Consider the following 17,632-nt stretch of genomic DNA (forward strand, 5'->3'; position numbering starts at 1 on the left):
TACACTAGCCTTCCCCTTAAACTTAGACACGGCTAACAATGTCCACTTAGACTGCGGCCAATTTAGCTGCTTAGCGGCCCGTTCAAAAAGTTGGAAGAACATGTCTACCTCCTGATCGTCAAATACAGGCACTGATCTATAAGCCTCCATGTTAAAACCATTTCCTGCCTCACGTCTAACTTCTTCAGTATTCAACTTTAACTCATGTTCCACTTTTAATTTTTCTAACTGGAATTCTCTATCCCTCTCTTCTCTTTCTCTCTCCATCCCTCTCTTCTCTTTTTCTATCGCTATGTCTATCTTCTCTATTTCTCTCTTCTCTATCCCTATCTCTCTCTCTCTATCTTCTTTTTCTCTATCTCTGTCTTCTTTTTCTCTCTCTCTCTCTCTCTCTCTCTCTATCTAATGCACGTTCTTCTCTTTCGTACTCAAGCTTTTTAAAAGCTAACTGTTGTTCCATACTCAAGTCACTTATCTCTATCTCTGGAACAATCTCACTTTCTTCCATAACAGGACTATCACCAAAAACGTCCTGGATAATAATTGTCCTTATATCTCCTAAGGTTTTAGCTGATGTTAAATCAATTTCTCGCTCACCCGCGATTTCAACTAACTCGGCCTTACGTGCTCGCTTAATCTCCACTACACTGAGCGTAGGCCTATCCAGCAAATTCTTATCCATGTTTAGATATGACGCACTTATTAATAATTAATTTTCTAGTGAACAACGTGCTATTTCTGGTAAATTTGTAAAAATTAATTTATAAAGCCCCCATTTACAAACAATACTTTTTTAAATATGCATGTCCCGTTTCAGATCCGGGACGAGCGCCCCAATTTTCTACTCCTGTCACGGGGATTCTATAATACCCGTAACTGAATAAAACACGATTATCAAAATATCTCTCCTAACTGTATATCTATTAGATCTCTCTGTAACAGGCGGTTAAACCCTAGTATGGCTCGTCTAGGTATGATCAGAGATACGATCTTATATAAAGTATATATTATTATAGCACGTATAGTTCACTAGAAACACAACAAAACACAATACACTTTGGAATCTGTATTAACCTACGCTGACAAATGTACAGCCGTAGTAGTTAATTAATAACAACAATAATAACAACCCAGAACTGATCACTTAATTAGTTAATCTCTAGGTGTCTAGTTACACAATATGCGAATCACTTCACCGTGACACAACACCCACACGTGTGATAATTGAGAAACGCTTCTAGGAGAAGTTAATTAATAAAGGAATTACCACTCTATTCCTAACTGGTTAATTTTTAATTAACCCTTACTACTCGTTCAGTAACGTGTGATAATTGAGAAACGCTTCTTGGGGAACTTAATTAATACAGGAATTACAGCTCTATTCCTAACTGGTTAATTTTTAATTAACCCTAACTACTCATTCAGTAACCTTGTAACACAGAATTAATACTGGTACCTATCACAATAAAGACAATAACCTACAGTTTACCTAGGTCTTCTAGGATGACTGGCTAAGCTTTATATTACCAAATACTCGTATAAAATATAGAACAGTAAGACTACGATTTACTTCGTCAGATGACCGAAGACACTGTCTAAAGAATATTGGTATAATACAGTATTAAAATATTAAAAGTCACATCAATCACATCAAGGTTATACAACAAAGCAGAAATGATATTTACCAAGTCCTAACGGACTACGTTCCCGGGCAGCGTTCCTTTTTGGTTCTCTCGATATCTCTAAAAACTAGCTATTTATTATAAAAATATAATCGCCTGGGGGTACAAGGCGGTACCTCCCCCTATCATCTGATATTCCACCTCTCCCAGAGTCGGTATAATTTCTCTGATCGTCAGACTTACTGACGCCTTGGTCGCCAAAATCAGTCGTCGAAACCGCACTCGCAGAGGTATTACGTAACTACTCGCCACATGGCCTCCGCACCTGGCTGGATGTGTACGGTCGCGCGGAGATATTACGTAACAAGTTGCCCATCTGGGCTTAAGTGCAATTAAAGTGCACACGGCCCTCTAACACAATTAAAATCGCCACAGGCGAAAACAAATTTAAGAGCATGTTCCGTCACAAGGATATTGATAAGACATGGTATCGGTAAATGTCTGTGATAAGGTAGAGTGATTTGGTTACAGACTAAAGTGCACTTGTACTTGCTTATGCTCTCCATTTGATATTGCAACCATTTAAAAAAAAGTATATTCTAATAGTATAATTATCAGAAAGAGATTCAGCAGTTTTAAATATATAAAACGACACTGAGATGATAAAAGTCTGCCAACTTTATTAATGTTAATAATGGACATTGGTGGAATAAAATGGCCACCATATTATTGACAATTCAAGTGGTTCATTGATTGGATTTGAAGAATGTCCCAAGGAAATCATCTGTGCATGTTTGATCATAAAGTGGTTTGTTTATGGAATACGGTATACTGGTACCAGCTTCTGTTCTTCTATTGTAGCTGGTGACTATGTTTGCTGGAAATATGGCAAACGTTTTGAACAAAATCATTAATTTTGATTGTATTTTAAATATAATTACTTTCAGCATGCTTTTAAATACCAGTGCATAAAAAGTCACCGACATAGCTAAAAACAGACAAGGTATTATTATACATGTCAATAACAGACAATGGTTGGAAAAAAATGGCGGCCATCTTGAACAATTACCGCCATATTAATATTTCAAGTTACTCATTGACTGAATTTGAAGAATTCCCCAAAGACCTCATCTGTGTAAAGTTGCATGCTTGTATCACAATTTAAAAGGTCATTTCTGTTATTGCTCTGCTAGTAGTGCTAATAGTAGATGACCATGTTTTATGGAGATTGCCATACACTGACCCCCAATATTTGGCACTCCCATCATCAGACTTTTTGCACATATCAGACGTTAGGTTCAGCATGTTTCTAAACATATAAAAATAATATAAAATGACTAATATTGAAAAACTATTAAAATATATCTCAATAATGAACATTGGTAGGACAGTATAGCGACCTTCTTGAAAATTCAAGTGATTCTTTGATTGGATTTGACGAACGCCCCAGGGAGATCATGTATGCCAAGTTTGATGTTTCTATCATCATTTAAAAGGTTCTCCCAGTTGTTTGCTCTCCCAATAGTGCTATTAGTAGACGACCCTGCTTTTGGTTGGGGGTCCCACTTTGAACCCCATATTTGCCACACCCACCACCAGAAGACCATTTACCAAAACGTTTTTGTTAATATATATGATTAGGAATACAAAAAAATAGGTCTACATAATGTTCTCTCCGGGTGGCACTTAGCTCATTCTGAAGCCGGTCTATAAGAGAGAAAAGTGTTAACTATCCCACAAGAGGGTACACGTTTCGTCAAGGACTAGGCTTGCTGAGCTTCTGACGTAAAAGAGCATGCATGCTAGGGTGGAATAGCATTACCCCACATCGGTTCACGTGCAAAGATTCCGCTCGTCTTCAGTGCAGATTCTGGCTATGTCAGAGAGTGTGCCCACAACGAGCGTGTTTGAACTTTAATTGGATGTAAACACGTTAAATCAGTTGACTGAAACATTTATGTTTTCCCCTTGAACATGGCGAAAATTTTCTCTCTAATTTTATACAAACGTTTATAACTTTATAATAATTATCTGTAGAAAGATATTAAGAATGGCTTATAATAAAATATAAACCCCAGTTTGAGATGACATATGATTAAGTCTAGTTCTGTTTAAAATCATTAAAATAGACCTGTCCCATAAATATACGGTGAAGTCATCTGCACGTTTGAAGTGAAGTATCGGCTTTTCTGGACGTGGTCATAAAGATCCGTTGTATGACACGTTGTAAACCAAGACAGGTGTATAGGGTCCAAACATGGAATATGTCCATCTTATATATTTAGGGATGGAAGAAAAAAATTACTGATACCTGCATATGTAAGATTCCACCGTTCCAAGTCCAAAGTATCTGTCGACCAGCTATCCCGAGTACTCTGCCGTTCGAGAGCTAGAGGGACATTATGATCATAACCGTCCAAAAGTCCGCCAAGCTCTTAAACAGCAGAGTACTCGGGCTATCGAGCAGCTATAAAGAGCATCCAAAAGTACAGCTGGTTGCGAGTGTTTGGGTGGTGTTACATTCAGATGTAAAATAGTTTTATATGGAAAGCGTGGTGGCTATTACAACTCATTACCCATATGGGCAGAGAGAAGTGGTGGCTATTACAACTCATTACCCATATGGGCAGAGAGAAGTGGTGGCTATTACAACTCATTACCCATATGGGCAGAGAGAAGTGGTGGCTATTACAACTCAATACCCATATATGGGCAGAGACAAGTGGTGGCTATTACAACTCAATACCCATATATGGGCAGAGACAAGTGGTGGCTATTACAACTCAATACCCATATGAGCAGAGACAAGTGGTGGCTATTACAACTCAATACCCATATATGGGCAGAGAGAAGTGGTGGCTATTACAACTCAATATGTTCTCAACTTACAAACCTGTTTTCAATAAAAGTATCGTTTGAAAATCTTCCACAAGATAAAAGATTGATACTGAGTAGCAATACCCAACTCGCTACACGGCAATACCGTTTATCTTGCACTCGTGAATTATAAACGGTATTGCCTTGTAGCTCGTTGAGTACGATTCTCTAAATATCTCCCATCTACATTTGTGACTATTTCTGTAATAATGTTTAACATGAAAAACACTATAACATCCGAGTAGATCTTGTAAATGAACTTTTTAAAAGTGCTCCTTTCACTACACACCTGTATGTACAAATGCGGTGCGCATGCTTAGCAGGAATACGACAGTACACATCTGAGAACACGGGGTAAACTACGTTTGTGAGATGACGTCACGAGGTACAGTACACCGTGTTTGCAAGTTCAGTCTAATATGACATGTCAGTTATGTTCTTCTTCAGTCTTTATTACATCTTCGGTTTGTCAAAGTCTGAAAACAAAGACAATTGAGAAAGACAATTAATATGTGATCGACTGATGTAAAGCCAGCGCTAATATATGTTTATATATTTCAATATTAGATGTAGTGCAGGGCGTGTCGTTAAAATTAATTAATTCATTAATTAATTCATTCATTCACAATTGGTGTAACAATGGCCGTTGTACGTACTCTTGTATCTGTGGGATGGTGCATATAAAAGATCCCTTGCTTCCCTTGCATGTATGTATGTATGTATGTATGTATGTATATATGTATGTATGTATTGATGTATGAATATCTATATATTGTATGTATGTCGAGGTTGACTGTTACATACATAGATATTAACACACTGGTGCAGGGGATAATTAAATCCTTTCTGACCTCACAAATTGTCCCATGCCGTTGCTGGGACTCGAACCTGTGGCACCGAATCGCCCGCAAATTGTGAGAGTAACCACGATGCGCTCTGAGCTATCGAGGCATCCATAAAAAAGGATGTTCTTTAACTCAACCACATGCATGGGGTCTACAATCTACGCGGTCGATCCCGCTTACGTGCATGAAACAGTGGGCAGACCTGGCACTGGCTAGTATGTATTGATGTATGAATATCTATATTATATATATTGTATGTATGTCGAGGTTGACTATTACATACATAGATATTAACGCACTGGCGCAGGGAATAATTAAATGTATGTATGTATGTATATTTAATACAGTTTTTAAAAAGTTGCGTGTGTGTGAATACACACACACACACACACACACACACACACAATATATATATTATATATATGAACAGTTTTATTTAACAACTCTACCAATATATATATATATATATATTGGTAGAGTTGTTAAATAAAACTGTTCATTTCATTAATGTTTTAATGTTTTGTTTTATGTGGATAGCAGGATAAATAAAATAACTGATTACTGTCTTATCGACTTTATCCTGCTCAGGTCGAATGTTGAATGCCGCTCGGCAATGACTCGTGGCATTCGCCACTCTTAACCTTCGCGTGATAACGGTACTATGTGAAGACAGTGACACTATTCTCTGCGAGTGTAATACAAGTGTATGTCACCGTCACTGTAGATCGCCATCAGAATGATGGTCATCAGGAAGAAGGCCAGTGGGAAGACGATGAGGAACCCCAGTTTCAAGTGGTCGCCAACTATGCTGTCATAGTCGTCAGGGTTGTAGATTGACGGCTGCCCGGTAGGCTGTGTGTGCGGTTGTCCGTTCGGTTTGGCGTTGGACTGATCCCACTGCGTCGTGACTCTCTGCTTAGATGTATTATCCATCGAGGAAGATGGCTGAACCTGTTAATTACAGAAATAAAAACAAACAAAACAAAGCAAATACATACGTGTATAACATAGAACACGGCCATACGTGTATAACATAGAACACTGTCATAGGTGTATAACATAGGACACTGTCATAGGTGTATAACATAGAACACGGCCATGCGTGTATAACATAGGACACGGCCATACGCGTATAACATAGGACACGGCCATACGCGTATAACATGACACGGCCATACGCGTATAACATAGGACACGGCCATACGCGTATAACATAGGACACGGCCATACGCGTATAACACAGAACATGGTCATGCGTGTATAACAGGACACGGCCATGCGCGTATAACATAGAACACGGCCATGCGCGTATAACATAGAACAAGGCCATGCGCGTATAACATAGAACACGGCCATGCGTGTATAACATAGAACACGGCCATAGATATAACTGATGGTGGCGGTGTACACATCTGGATGTTACAATATTGGTGTATACGTAAGCAGGAATGTTGTGTATGTGTGCGTGTACACTATGGTTGCACGGTGTGCGTGTGTGTCCATTGTGCATGCACATGCAGTTGCCAGTTTGTGTGTGTGTGCGTGACTGATTTGTGTGTGTGTGTGTGTGTGTGTGACTGACTGACTGTATGTATGTATATATGATTGTATGTATGTGTGTATGTATGTATTGATGTATGAATATACTAGTATATATATGCTATGTATGTCGATGTTGACTATTACATATATAGAGATTAACGCACTAGCGTAGGGGATAATTAAATACTTTCTGGCCTCACAAATTGTCCCATGCCGTTGCTGGGACTCGAACCTGTGGCATCGAATCGCCCGCAACTTTCAGACTTTTTGAGCTATCCAGACATCCATAAAAAGGACGCTGTTTAACTCAACCATATGCATGGCACCTACAAGCTGCGTATCTGTTCTGTGTCTCTGTGGGTGTATGTCTGTGTGTGTGTGTGTGTGTCTATCTCTGCGGGTGTATGTCTGTGTGTCTGTCTATGTGGGCGTACGTATGTCTTTCTGGGTGTATATCTGTATGTCTGTCTATGTGGATGTATGTGTGTGTGTCTCCCTGGGTGTATGTCTGTCTGTCTCTGTGTGTTTGCGTGCCTGTCTCTCTGGGTGTATGTCTGTCTCCGTGTGTGTATGTCAGTCTCTGTGGGTGTATGTCTGCGTGCCTGTCTCTGTGGGCGTATGTCTCTGTCTCTCTGGGTGTATGTCTATGTCTCTGTCTCTGTGCCTGTATGTCTGCGCGTCTGTCTGTGCGTGTATGTCTGCGTGTCTGTCTATGTGGGTGTATGTCTGTCTCTGTGGGTGTATGTTTGTGTATGTGTGTGTGTGTGTGTGTGTGTCTCTGGGTGTATGCCTACGTGTCTGTGGGTCTATCTCTGTGGGTGTATGTCTGCCTCTGTGGGTATATGGTTGTCACTGTGGGTGTATGTCTGTATCTGTGGGTGTATGTTTGTGTGTATGTCTCTGTCGATGTATGCGTGTCTGTCTCTGTGGGTATATGTCTCTCTATGTGGGTATATGTCTGTCTTTGTGGGTGTATGTATGCGTGTCGGTCTCTCTGGGAGGGTGTCTGTCGCTCTGGGTGTATGTCTCTGTAGGTATATGCATGTGTGTCTGTCTGTCTGTCTCTCTCTGCGTGTCTGTGAATGTGGGGGTATGCCTGCGTGTCTGCGTCTGTGTCTGTGGGTATATGTCTGCGTGTCTGTGTCTGTGGGTATATGCCTGCGTGTCTGTGTCTGTGGGTGTATGTATGTGTGTCTGTCTGTGGGTGTATGTCTGTATATGTGGGTGTATGTATGTGTGTCTGTCTCTGTGGGTGTATGCCTGCGTGTATGTGTCTGTATGTCTGTCTCTGTGGGTAGATGTCTGTGTGTGTGTGTGTGTGTCTGTCTGTGTGGGTATATGTCTGTCTGTGTGGGTGTATGTCTGTCTTTGTGGGTGTATGCCTGCGTGTTTTTCTCTGTGGATGTATGTCTGTGTGCGTCTCTCTGGGTGTGCGTCTCTGTGGGTGTATGTGTGTGTCTGTCTCTCTGGGTGTGTGTCTGTGTATGTCTATCTGGGTGTATGTTTGCGTGTCTGTCTCTGCGGGTGTATGTCTGCATGTATGTGTGTCTCCGTGGATGTAGACATGTGTGTCTGTCTCTGTGGGTGTATGTCTCTGTGTGTGTGTGTGTGTGTGTGTGTGTGTCTGTCTCTGTGGGAGTATGTCTGGGTGTGTGTCTCTAGGTGTGTGTGTGTGGGTGTATGTTTGCGTGTCTGTCTCTGTAGGTGTATGTCTGTGTGTCTGCCTCTGTGGGTGTATGCCTGTCTCTGGGTGTACGTTTGTGTGTGTCTGTAGGTGTATGTCTGCGTGTCTGTCTGTGGGTGTAACTCTGCGTGTCTGTGTCTGTGGGTGTATGTCTATGTGTCCGTCTGTGCGTGTATGTCTGCGTATGTCCGTCTGTCTGTGTCGTGGGTTTGGTGGTCAGTAAGAGGCAAAGACAATTGATCCTGCTCAGCCATCTCTCTTCAGGGCCGTACCTAACCTAAAATAAGTAGGTGTAGGGGGATGGGGTACCTAACCTAAAATAAGTAGGTGTAGGGGGATGGGGTACCTAACCTAAAATAAGTAGGTGATGGGGAATGGGGGAGGGGGGTAAAACAAGAATCAGGGCACCTAGACAAAAAGGGAAGGAAGGAAATGTTTTATTTATGGCGTCGGACATGTAGTTCCGGACCACACAGCTATTGAGAGAAGAAACCTGCTGTCACCACTTCATGGACTACTCTTTTCGATTAGCAGCAAGGGAACTTTTATATGCACCATCCCACAGACAAGATAGTACATACCACGACCTTTGTTACACCACTTGTGGAGCACTGGCTAGAACAAAAGATAGCCTTATGAGCCCACCGACAGGTATCGATCCTAGATCGGTCGCGCATCATTCGAGCGTTGTACCACTGAGCTACCCCCCACCGCTCCTGCCTCCCCTAGACAAACAGGGCAAGTTTTACGTACTACCCTGCTCCCAAATAACAAAGTGTGTGGCTAGCTACAGCCAGTACAGAAGTCAAGTTGGACTTGGAACTAAATATCAATACTAATAGATTAATGTAATTTTCTCGCAATATAATACTACGTACCAGTGTATATATACCAATAACGAGTAATGCTTGTATATCATATAGTATATGTACGTTCTTGGTGCTAGTGGACTAGTGGAGGTGGTGTGCTTTGTTTGTTACTCACACAACGTTACACGTTTAATGGTTACAATCTGTGTACATTTAATCGGCCATATCGCTACCATTCAGGCCACTTGTGTAATATGCGAACAAGATATTTCATATACTTTCAAACGTTCTTACCTGTGTGTCGGTGTGGATATTGATGTGACACGCCCTGGCTACGTTATAACCTGTAGTGGTACACTAAAGCTAGTGCTCTGTTGTTTAGGTTGGTCTGACCTACTTATTCCCGAAATGCGGATGAACCTGTTTCATGGGCAGTCAACTGTAGCACCCCGGACGAGTGCATGGGATATGTGTCGAAAACATCCCAAATCAGGACCGTGTCTAACCTAAATTAACAAGAGTGGGCAATATAGGACAATATATAAACAGACATATATATATATATATATATATATAGATAGAGAGAGAGAGAGAGAGAGAGAGAGAGAGAGAGAGAGAGAGAGAGAGAGAGAGAGAGAGAGAGAGAGAGAGAGAGAGAGAGAGAGAAATTGACAGACAGATAGATACATACACACACACACACACACACATACATACACCGATCCCAGTTTCGTTTTTAATATACTCAAACCCCAAGGGCTAGAAATTTCGCTAGAAACAGTCTCAACCTCCAAGCCCGTAGCCAGGGGGGTTCGTAGGGTTCGAACGAACCCCCCTTTTTCTGAAGTGCCCTTTCAAACTAGGCTAGAGCCCCACCCACCCCCCTAGGCAGCCCCCAGCCAAGTGTTGCTCGCTACGCTCGCAAGTGCCCCTTTTAATACCAAAAAGAACCCCCCTTCAAAAATCCTGGCTACGGGCTTGACCTCCCACCCGTTTCCGCCCTCCCCCTTTGCATGATTTCCTGCACACGCGCCTGTTCAATATTCACGGTAGACTATAGCTACTGTGCATTCACTGCTTTTAGCAGACCATTTATCTTTAATTTTGCGGGATGTAACATATCAACATTAATTTTTATATTGATTGATTAATTTAAATTACTCAAACAGCTTGTTGCAAAATTACCGAAAATCCTGAAATAGAAAGCTTCTATTTAATTGGCGACGCCGAGACCCGGCCTCTATTCACGGCAGTATTTTATATATAAAAATAATTTAATTCAGAATTGTCTAATATGCCGTTGTAAAGTCATATTCTAATGTAGGCTTCCAAACTATTTTGTACACGTGGAAACCTCATCCCAGTGAAAAATGAAAAACTCATCTCCTTACATTTGTACATCAGGGTTGTTGGCTTCTCGCTTACGACTTGGCACATGGAGCACCGAAGACCGGCTTTGGGTGGCCGAGGCAGAGGCGGAAGAGGCGGCGGTAGTAATTTTGAAATGTCTCAGGAGAATTAAACCAAAAAGTTGAAGTAATTTGTTGCGTTATGTCCGAAATATTGCCGGTGATTGAACGCTAATTTGGACGGTTCGGCCGAAAATTTAAAGGGTGTCGAACCGGGGAGGTAGAGACATCAGGGCTGGCCGGCGGGCAATCTAATTAAAATTAGCTCCACTATTACATGTGGATCTAACACCAGCCAGTTGGAGCTCATGTCCACCAATCAAAACCTTACTTGCAGAATCCTGCCAGTGATTTAAAACTAACAACACTGCGTAGTCCCCAGTGTCCAGGTAACATTTCGTCGGTAAATAATAATTTAAATATTGACCAATCACACTTAGCCTTTTATAACGTTATTTGGGAGCATACAAATTCTAAAAATATCGGGCGAGTCTATTTTAGTGGCCGCAGTACAGCGAACCATACCAATACGTACGGGGTGGATTATCAGTCTTCAATTTTACATTAAAAATTATTTATTTATTTATAAAAAAACCCAACTAAATCAGTCTTCAGTTTTACATTACAAATTATTTATTTTATAAAATAAAACATGTTTTAAGGCATTCGTAATTCACACGAAACATGTCGTATACCCTCAGGATAATTCGGAATGTTTTCAAATTATTTTTAAATCACTGGCAGGATTCTGCAAGAAAGGTTTGATTGGTGGACATGAGCTCCAACTGGCTGGTGTTAGCTGTAATAGTGGAGCTAATTTTAATTAGATTGGCCGGCGGGTCCACTTCTATCCGATGCGGGCTCGCTTGTCTGCGTCGCGGCGGTGACGGCGTCTTCGGCGTCGATGGCGGCGAAGGAACCTCTACCGGTGGAGTAGCCACCGGCTTTGGTCCCCCCCTGTGCCGTCTCTTCCGTGCTCGTCCCCTTCTTCCGTCTCTGGTGTCTTTGTTTCCTGGTCGCTGGTTTCGGTTGGTGGCTTACGTACACTAGTGTAACGTAAGCCCTCCCGCTCTTTTGCGACAGCTTGTACTCTGTCAGCGTGCCCAAACTCTGGATCGTCAACCCCAAAAGTTGGGGGAGATCCACAGAGCAGGACACGACTTCTAGCTTCTTAGCAGCAGCAAAGGGCATCTTCTTCGGCTGAGAGCTGGAGCGGGAATGTTCTGACATCCAATAGCCGATGATTAAATAATCAATGTGCTCTAGTCGTTAAACAAAACAAACTTTAAAATATGTGGTTGTAAGCTTTTGTCGGAAATGACGAGTATAACTTGGGGTTTTTTTTCGCGATGATTGAAACCCGGCCTCTAATCGAGGCAGGCTTCTATTCAAATCAAGCTTCTATCCAATGAATTACGCTAACTCAACCGTGACTGTGCAAAATATATTAGAATGACATCAAAAGTATGCCCAGTCACCGATACAGGTAGTATCTTCTAACAGGCAGGTTAACCCACAGATACCCCAAACAACCAGCCCGGGAACAATGCTTATTATATATAACCATAGCATTACCCTCGGGTTGTTGTATAGGGTTACCTGTGGACTAACCGGGTATTCAAACTCCGCAAAAACCATCACGCGTGACGTCACAGGAGTGTCCTCTGTTCTATTAATAAACAAACATCATTTCCGGGTATTTCCCAAGATGGCTGAATGTTTTTGTTGTTTTCGCTGCTGTTTTGACGGAGCCGGTTTTAGACACATTCCGTTAAGAGAACTTCCTTTGGTCAAACTTGACACTTCTCAGATGGGTTAGTTCTATATGTGTACCATTCATTTATTTTATGTCCGTTATATTACGTTTTTCGTAAACCAGGCTGTAGCTTGGCTGGTCTTGTGTTATAGTCCGTTCTAAGGTCGACGACGGTCACTTTTCGGACCATTGTTTTTGCTTTTACACACAAAATAAAATATATTCAACGGTGATTTTTTGATATTATATATTTGACAAAAGTTACTTTTTATTATTTGTTTCATCTTTTAAAAATTAAAATTAATATTGTGTCCAGAATTATGAAACATAGGTGCAGAAATGGAAAACATTTTACTAGCCCGCCGGACCAGAACCAACTAAAATGTACTAGCCTGGCAGACATTCTACTAGTCTGGCAGACATTCTACTACTACTAGTCTGGCAGACATTCTACTAGCCTGGCAGACATTCTACTAGCCTGGCAGACATTCTACTAGTCCATCAGCTTATATAATATATTATTGTTCATCAATATTATAATGTACTAGCCTGGCAGACATTCTACTAGTCCGTCAGCTTATATAATATATTATTGTTCATCAATATTATAATGTACTAGCCCGGCAGACATTCTACTAGTCCGTCAGCTTATAGAATATATTATTGTTCATCAATATTATAATGTACTAGCCCGGCAGACATTCTACTAGTCCATCAGCTTATAGAATATATTATTGTTCATCAATATTATAATTTACTAGCCCGGCAGACATTCTACTAGTCCGTCAGCTTATAGAATATATTATTGTTCATCAATATTATAATTTACTAGCCCGGCAGACATTCTACTAGTCCGTCAGCTTATAGAATATATTATTGTTCATCAATATTATAATTTACTAGCCCGGCAGACATTCTACTAGTCCATCAGCTTATAGAATATATTATTGTTCATCAATATTATAATTTACTAGCCTGGCAGACATTCTACTAGTCCATCAGCCTATAGAATATATTATTGTTCATCAATATTATAATGTACTAATTTACTCTTGTCTTCACTGCAAATGATATATATTTTTTTCTTATTATTTTTAATTACCAAAAATTAAGGACACTTGGTAAGTGATCAACATCATGTAGCAAATGAAAACAAGCCCCAAACCTTGACTGACAAATCAATTAATTTTGAAATACTCCGGTAATACTAAGTTTTTCACATTTCTTTTATATAGATTTACAAAATTCAAGTGACATCCTGAAAGTGTTTAACAGAACAATCTATTCAGAACACATCGTGGATTCAATGCAAAAACAAAATATGTATACAACAAATTAAATTAGTCAGTCAGAAAAAGACAGTTCGCCTGTCAGACTGGTAAATGCATTTTTTTAACTTGTCCGTCAGAATTTTTACTCTCGTTTAGCGACCGGGTGAGCACTTTCTGCTACTGACCTGTAAACCGAGTTGTCTGCTTGTTATCATGGTTAGTGGACCAGTTTTTATTTTAATGTGACGAAAAAACATTGCAATAATATAGCTAATTTTGAATTTGAATGACGTCACTATTCCAATGACGTCACTTTGCATCTCCTTACAATGACCATAAACTGGGTACATGACGTTTCCATTTTAAGAATGCTGGAAAAATGCCAATGCAAAATTGCTATTGGAATTTTTTTCTTTGAACATTACTAATGCACCTGAATGTGTTTGAAGAAAATTTTGTGATTAAAAAATTGTACCTTTTACGAAATGTGGATTTCAAGTGAAATTACTGTAATATATGCAGTATTTATTGCGTACGAAGCCAAAACAAGGGTGCGAAAAATTACTGTCATTGACCTTTGTGCACAGGGCACGTTATGTCAATACTTTTCTTAATGTGCATGGCGAGTTGCTTCCCTCTATGTAGCATATTTAAAATGGCGGGGGACTTTTGACGGTTGTCGTTGTAAGATTTATTTTATTAATAATATGACACAAGTACTTCAGTCGGGATGTAGTGAGTAAGGTAGGTTATACATTTTTGGTTTGTGTGTCCATTTGTTGCACTATTTCGGTTGAGAAACATTTGAAACATGTTTAACAGTTACATAACACAGATGTTTAACAATTACATAACACAGATGTTCATAATATTTGTTTTATCAAGTCTGTAATCAATAGTCACACACATAAGGACAAACAGTAAAGTATCATAGGGAGACCGAGGTAAGGTTCCCTAGCTAGGGCTTGAAATTTGTTTTGGAGTGTTACCTCGGGGTGGATATCATCCTCTACATCGCTTTCCTCATCCTTGCTGAAGTCTAGGCTAAGGTTGGAGGATCCTTTCCATTTAATGGAGCTTCTAGGGGTGTTGGAGTCCACACTGTTGACTAAGTTAAGTGCTAGTTTTATGTCATGGCCCTAACTTTGGGACATGTGGAAACGAATTCCACATCTGAGTCTATGTCCATGTTAGTAACCGGTCCGACATGGTGCATGTCCTAATCGGTGGTCTTGGTCAATGTCTTAGTCATGGGCGATGGTGGGGGACCTAGGGGAGTCCATTGCTACAAGGTTGGTCTCTATACCTCTACATGGATTTTGCTAAAACTCGTGGGTTTTCTGGGGCTAGGCCCTTGATCCTGGCTAACTAGAGGGTACTGGATTTAATGGCTTCCATTATTGCTTTCCGATATTTTGAAAGTTAAATCTAAGTTAAAGAAATGCTAAAGCAAGGCTTTTGGACTGTTATGCATATTCAACGATACATAATGCACATTATTGCTTAATATCAACAAGTATAATCGTATAGTTAATTAATAAAACAGTTAAATGTGACGGCTATTATATATAACGGGCGCAGCCATTTTGTACCATCCCAATGAATACGCCCTCTGGCGAGCTGGTGGTTACGTAATACCTAACGTGTCACATCAGGAATTAGTCTTCGAACTGAAGAAACAAAACATACCTGATTTTTGCGGATGCATCACAATGTTCTGTAATAATATCCATCCCAGTAACACAGCAACGTGTATATGTGGTTTATTTTTCAATACAAAATAAACCACCATTGCCAAAGTGTTGAAATAACTGTATTATGTTTTGTATATAAATTAACCCACGTACTGAAATAATAGTCGGAGTGTTTTCTTGGTTAATTGGTCTTTTGTTTCCGTGGCCTGTACCTGTGGTTCCTGATTGGCAGGTGTATATTTAGATGGTCCCCAGACACTGTGTCTAGACACACTAAAAAGACGTGCCTCTTTTATTAAGATCACAGGGTATTGTGTGATAACCTCAAATCGTAATGGACTTTACCAGCCGTCCTGCTTTATTACTGTAAGTAATTCTGTAAAACCCTTGATTAAGTAGACTTTCCCATCTAAAATCACAAAACTGACCAATTACGTAGACCCAAAGAAAAGAAAATTATCACTTGGGTATCATGAGTGGTCATTTTTGCTCGAACGTATCCTACCAATAGACTTAATAATATGCATTTTTTTCTTTGGATTGTTTAAAAGAAAAACATTCTATAACTCCATTTCATTATATTGATGTAAATTGAAATATATTTAGTTAAATAGTTTATTATACTATCAAGTCATTTATGTTGTTTTACAAGTCAGGTTGATGAAAGCGAAGCGCCTTGTCGTAAATTAGAGCGTTTGTTTACACTGTGCATAATAGAGAAGTTGGATGGAGCTGACGTCACTTTGCCCTAAGCTATACCACCGGACGTCGAAAAACAAAACAAAATGGCTGCCCCCAGTTAGCAGGAATAATCATGGTTTTTTATTAATTCTACAATTACGCGTTTTTCATTTGTTAAAGTGTCAGTATGTGTTGATGGTCCGGGTATGCATCTTTCCAACACATAAGGCTCTTGTTGGAGTTTAGTCTACCTTTAAGATGTGTTGGATTTGAGTAACAGGGAGATACGCTAACTAACTACTATGTAGTCCAACACAAGAAATAAAGTATCCAAATATATGTACAGAGAAAACTACAATGAATTAAACAAGTCTATTCTGAGGGCAAAATTAATACAAAAATACTAATGTGAAAATGATGAACAAAGAAATAAAGTATCCAAATATATGTACACAGAAAACTACAATGAATTAAACAAGTCTATTCTGAGGGCCAAATTAATACAAAAATACTAATGTGAAAATGATGAACAAAGAAATAAAGTATCCAAATATATGTACACAGAAAACTACAATGAATTAAACAAGTCTATTCTGAGGGCAAAATTAATACAAAAATACTAATGTGAAAATGATGAACAAAGAAAACTACAATGAATTAAACAAGTCTATTCTGAGGGCCAAATGAATACAAAAATACTAATGTGAAAATGATGAACAAAGAAAATTACAGTAAAACTCCTCTTAACTGGACACCCTTGGGACCATGTAAAAAAGTCCTGTTTTAAGAGGTATCCGGTTTAGAGAGGTTCTCTTCTGTACATATATTTAAAAAGGGGCCGCAAAAAACGTCTGGTTTTGAAGGAATTCCAGTTTACAGAGGGTCCAGTTTTGTGAGGTTTCATTGTAGTTAATTGTCAGTACAATGGCTGTTTGGTCCTCTTCCTGTCGTATATTGGTGGTTCACAAACGTTATGCAATCAATGAATCCACAAAATCTAGCATGTAGATAGGGCCATCAATGACACATCTGTTGTAGATAGGGCCATCGATGACACATCTGTTGTAGATAGGGCCATCGATGACACATCTGTTGTAGATAGGGCCATCAATGACAGATCTGTTGTAAATAGGACCATCAATGACACATCTGTTGTAGATAGGGCCATCAGTGACATATCTGTTGTAGATAGGGCCATCATTAACACATCTGTTGTATATAGGACCATCAATGACACATCTCTTATATATAGGGACATCAATAACAGATCTGTTTTAGATAGGGCCATCAGTGACACATCTGTTGTTGATAGGGCCATCAGTGACACATCTGTTGTAGATAGGGCCATCAATGACACATCTGTTGTAGATAGGGCCATCGATGACACATCTGTTGTAGATAGGGCCATCGATGACACATCTGTTGTAGATAGGGCCATCAAT

General features: G+C 39.9%; 1 protein-coding gene and 1 long non-coding RNA gene across 2 annotated transcripts in view; one reads left to right on the top strand and one right to left on the bottom strand.

Annotated features, from left to right (window-relative positions):
* Positions 1-2,287: 2,287 nt before the first annotated feature.
* On the bottom strand, positions 2,288-9,826 carry LOC121368737. The gene is made up of 3 exons (XR_005957525.1): positions 9,674-9,826; positions 6,058-6,295; positions 2,288-4,975 (listed from the first exon to the last, which is right to left on the bottom strand). It is a non-coding gene; the product is annotated as an uncharacterized LOC121368737 (long non-coding RNA).
* A 2,670-nt stretch (positions 9,827-12,496) lies between these two features.
* LOC121368743 (SPRY domain-containing protein 7-like) overlaps positions 12,497-17,632 on the top strand; it is a 33,431-nt gene continuing 28,295 nt past the window's right edge. The window contains exon 1 of the mRNA XM_041493493.1: positions 12,497-12,602. Coding sequence (XP_041349427.1) covers positions 12,497-12,602 — 106 coding nt within the window. The remainder of the gene's footprint in view (positions 12,603-17,632) is intronic.

Source organism: Gigantopelta aegis, chromosome 1 (genome assembly GCF_016097555.1).
Source record: "Gigantopelta aegis isolate Gae_Host chromosome 1, Gae_host_genome, whole genome shotgun sequence".
NCBI classification, from domain to species: domain Eukaryota; kingdom Metazoa; phylum Mollusca; class Gastropoda; order Neomphalida; family Peltospiridae; genus Gigantopelta; species Gigantopelta aegis.